At 44.5% G+C, this 3,332-nt stretch overlaps 1 protein-coding gene across 2 annotated transcripts in view; it reads left to right on the top strand.

Annotated features, from left to right (window-relative positions):
• LOC101850363 (toll-like receptor Tollo) overlaps positions 1-3,332 on the top strand; it is a 17,275-nt gene that overhangs the window by 4,802 nt on the left and 9,141 nt on the right. For both annotated transcript variants that reach the window (XM_005107899.2, XM_005107900.3), the window contains exon 2: positions 136-3,312. In XM_005107899.2, the coding sequence (XP_005107956.1) occupies positions 145-3,312 (3,168 nt within the window). In that variant the 5' untranslated portion in view covers positions 136-144. The remainder of the gene's footprint in view (positions 1-135; positions 3,313-3,332) is intronic.

Genomic DNA, 3,332 nt, shown 5'->3' with positions numbered 1-3,332 from the left:
ATCATTATTATTATTATTATTATTATTATTATTATTATTATTATTATTATTATTACTGTTGTTGTTGTTGTTGTTGTTGTTGCTGATGTTTTGGAGTCTGTAACCACCGTTAACATCTTCCGTGTACTGTTTCAGATTACAACGATGTGGATGTCCAGGCTGGTGCTGTTATCAGGTCTGCTTGCTGCTGCTCATCCCGCGCTAGGAGGCAGTGAGCGGCCGGCGTGTGAGCTGGCCCATTGCATGTGCACTGATCGAAACCCAGCTCAAATTCACCACGGGGGACAAGATGGTCGAAGGAACGGAGATCTGTATGACGTCACGTGTTTTGTCTCGTCTGTATCACCGTATGAAGCCACGATCTCTTCGTTACCCTCGGATATTTCTTCTCTGCACTTGGATTGCAATGTCTTAGATAAAGAGTCCTCCCTCACTAGTGGTTTCTTTGAACGATTCTCCTCTTTGCAATACCTGACAATAAGCGGGTGCAAAATTGCATCTTTAGATCGGAGGTCCTTCAGTGGTCTTCAGAAGTTGTCATCCTTAGTAATCTCAAAGTGCATATTGCCAGAGGTAGATACAACTATTTTGCACGAACTGCAAGCCTTGGAACAACTGAGTATAGTTTCGAGCGGACTTAGGGTTTTCCCAAATATCTCTCATTTGACCAATTTGCAGTATGTAAATGTCTCTCATAACGATCTCGAGTGGATGGAATTGGTCAGCGAAGGAGAAACGGTTGACTTAAAAGCTCACGAGTATGGTTCGTATCCGATGTTTACCAATATGACTCTGTTGGACATCAGCTACAATAAGATAAAAACGTTTCCCGTGGATTTGATCTCGTCAACCCCGAATCTTGAAAAGTTCCTTTTGAAGAATAATTGTATCCAAAACATCAGCTTTCCTGGGTATGTTAAATTGTCGTCTCTGAAAGTTCTGGATGCCCGGGAAAACAACTTGGAGATCGTGCAGTTTGAAAGCATCAGTTCCGCTTGTCACTTGCACCAACTAAGACTTGAAGGAAATGGCGTCCCTTTGAACTACGAAGGTATTTCTTCATTAGGTGACCTCGAGGAGCTGAGGTTGAGGAACTTCGCTGTCAATGACACGATCTGGGACAGTCTAAACGCCACGACTTTATACAAGCTGGATTTGGTTGGTAACTCGTTGGAAACAGTGAATGTGTCAAGAATGCCGTCTTTGGCCATTTTGCTCATTGGTAACAACCTGGTGAGCTATTTAGACCAATCAACATTTATGCAACAGTCAAATCTCATTGCTCTGAATGCATCTCATAATGACATTTCTTATCTTCCTAATGGGGTGTTTTCTCAAACACTAAATCTTCTGGCTGTTGACCTAAGCCATAACAAGTTGACCGATTTAGGCCCTGACAGCCTGGAAGGTCTACAACATCTTGTGCACATCGATCTCAGTCACAACGCCATCCAGCGTTTACCTTACTCCGTATTCAGAGATTTACGCTCGCTTCAAGGACTGAAAATTGAAGGAAATCAACTGAAGTTCCTTCCCAGCTTTTCAAATTTGGGTTCACTGTTGACTTTGAACGTAAGCGAGAACCAATTGATCGTTCTTAGGTTTTCGGACCTCCGTGGTTTGTCCAGTCTTCAGTGGCTGCATGCTAATGACAATAACATCACCTCCTTGCCTACTGGACTACTTTCCAACTCACCACACCTTCTTCAGGCTGATTTCCACAACAACAAAATCTCTTTTGTTGGTTCGTTTGAAGCTCACCCTAGTTTGGCAGTCCTTCGATTAGATGATAACCTCATCCCTGACTACGACGGAGAATCGCCGTTTGTCAATTTACCCGCTTTGGCGTACCTATTTTTAGACGGCAACAAACTGACAACGTTGAGGCCTCGGATGTTTCCCGTGTCTGTCCAGTACCTAATCCTTGACAGAAATGATCTTAGCAGTGTCCTCATGGACTCTTTAGATACTCTGCCACATCTGGTGCGCGTGAGTCTGATGCAGAACAATTACGTGCTTAGTCTCCCCGCTTGGTCCGTGAACAAATTCAATAAGCACAGCCCCAAACCAATCTTCGATCTGGGCTTCAGCGTCCTTCGCTGCGACTGCTTCATGGCTTATCTCAAAGCCTGGGCGGAAGACCGTTACACGACGTCTTTCCTCAGCCTGTTTTACCCAGAATTCCACAATCTTCACCTGGCTTATTGCGTCACTCCTTTCATGAAGAAAGGGGAGTATCGGCCATTTCCTGAAGTTTCCATCAGTGAGTTTGCATGCGAGTATAATGAGACGTGGTGTGATATATTCTGCAAGTGTTGCTCCACACTAAAGAACTGCTCATGTGCCTTCACTTGTCCCACCGGATGTTGGTGTGCATATGCAGGGGCAGCTTATAAGAAACGCTATGTGCACATTCGTTGTGAGGGAAGACAATTTCGCCAGGTCCCGGATAACATTCCATCTCGCACAACCCATCTGCGTTTAGATGGCAATAAATTAACACATATAAAAGCAATAGACTTGTCCCATTTAAGAGATACTGAGGACATTTTCTTGAATGGCAGCTCCATTGAATCTATAGAAAATGGAACATTTGAGAACATTACTGATCTTCTCACTTTGAGACTGAACGATAATCTGTTAGTTAGTGTTGACTCCAATCTCTTTGGGAATATGTCACAGCTTCTAACACTCTACTTGCACAATAATATGATAGCTTACATTGAAATGTCAGCTTTCGACGGAATGTCATCGTTGCAGATATTAACCATGCACAACAATAAACTGACGAAAATGGATCAGCTGCCCTCACTGCCGGAGATAACCGCCATTACACTGTCCTCGAACCCTTGGTCATGCGATTGTTCTGCCGGAGACACTGTTTTTCAATTTGTCTACTCTTTCAACGACGCCATATTAGATCGTGCAGAAATGTGCTGCGCAGAAACTTTCCCAGACCAAATCGCTTCAAGCAGTTTGCCAACAGTGCCGGAATTTCAAAAGGATAACCAGACGACCACCCGCCATGCTGGATCCAATTTTTCAGAACTCCACGTGTCGAGCAATCAACTTTCTGACTGCCGTTTAGTTATCAATTACAATTACATTGACGCCTGTTCGCAACCCGGATCTACAGGGCGAGCCGCTCGTGGGAGCTCCAGCTACGAAACACCTCCGATTGTCGTTGCTTTGTCCACGGCGACGGTGATTCTCTCCGTGATCGCCGCTGTTGTCGTTGTCGCACTCTGGAAGCGTCACGAACTGCAGGCATGGATGTTCGTGAAGCTAGGGGTTCGCATGTTCGACAAAAAGGTAAATAAAAAAAGACACCC

This window comes from Aplysia californica, unplaced genomic scaffold (assembly GCF_000002075.1).
Source record: "Aplysia californica isolate F4 #8 unplaced genomic scaffold, AplCal3.0 scaffold00641, whole genome shotgun sequence".
NCBI lineage: Eukaryota > Metazoa > Mollusca > Gastropoda > Aplysiida > Aplysiidae > Aplysia > Aplysia californica.
The sequence above is the reverse complement of the archived record's forward strand: the minus strand, read 5'-3'. Positions and strand labels throughout refer to the sequence as shown.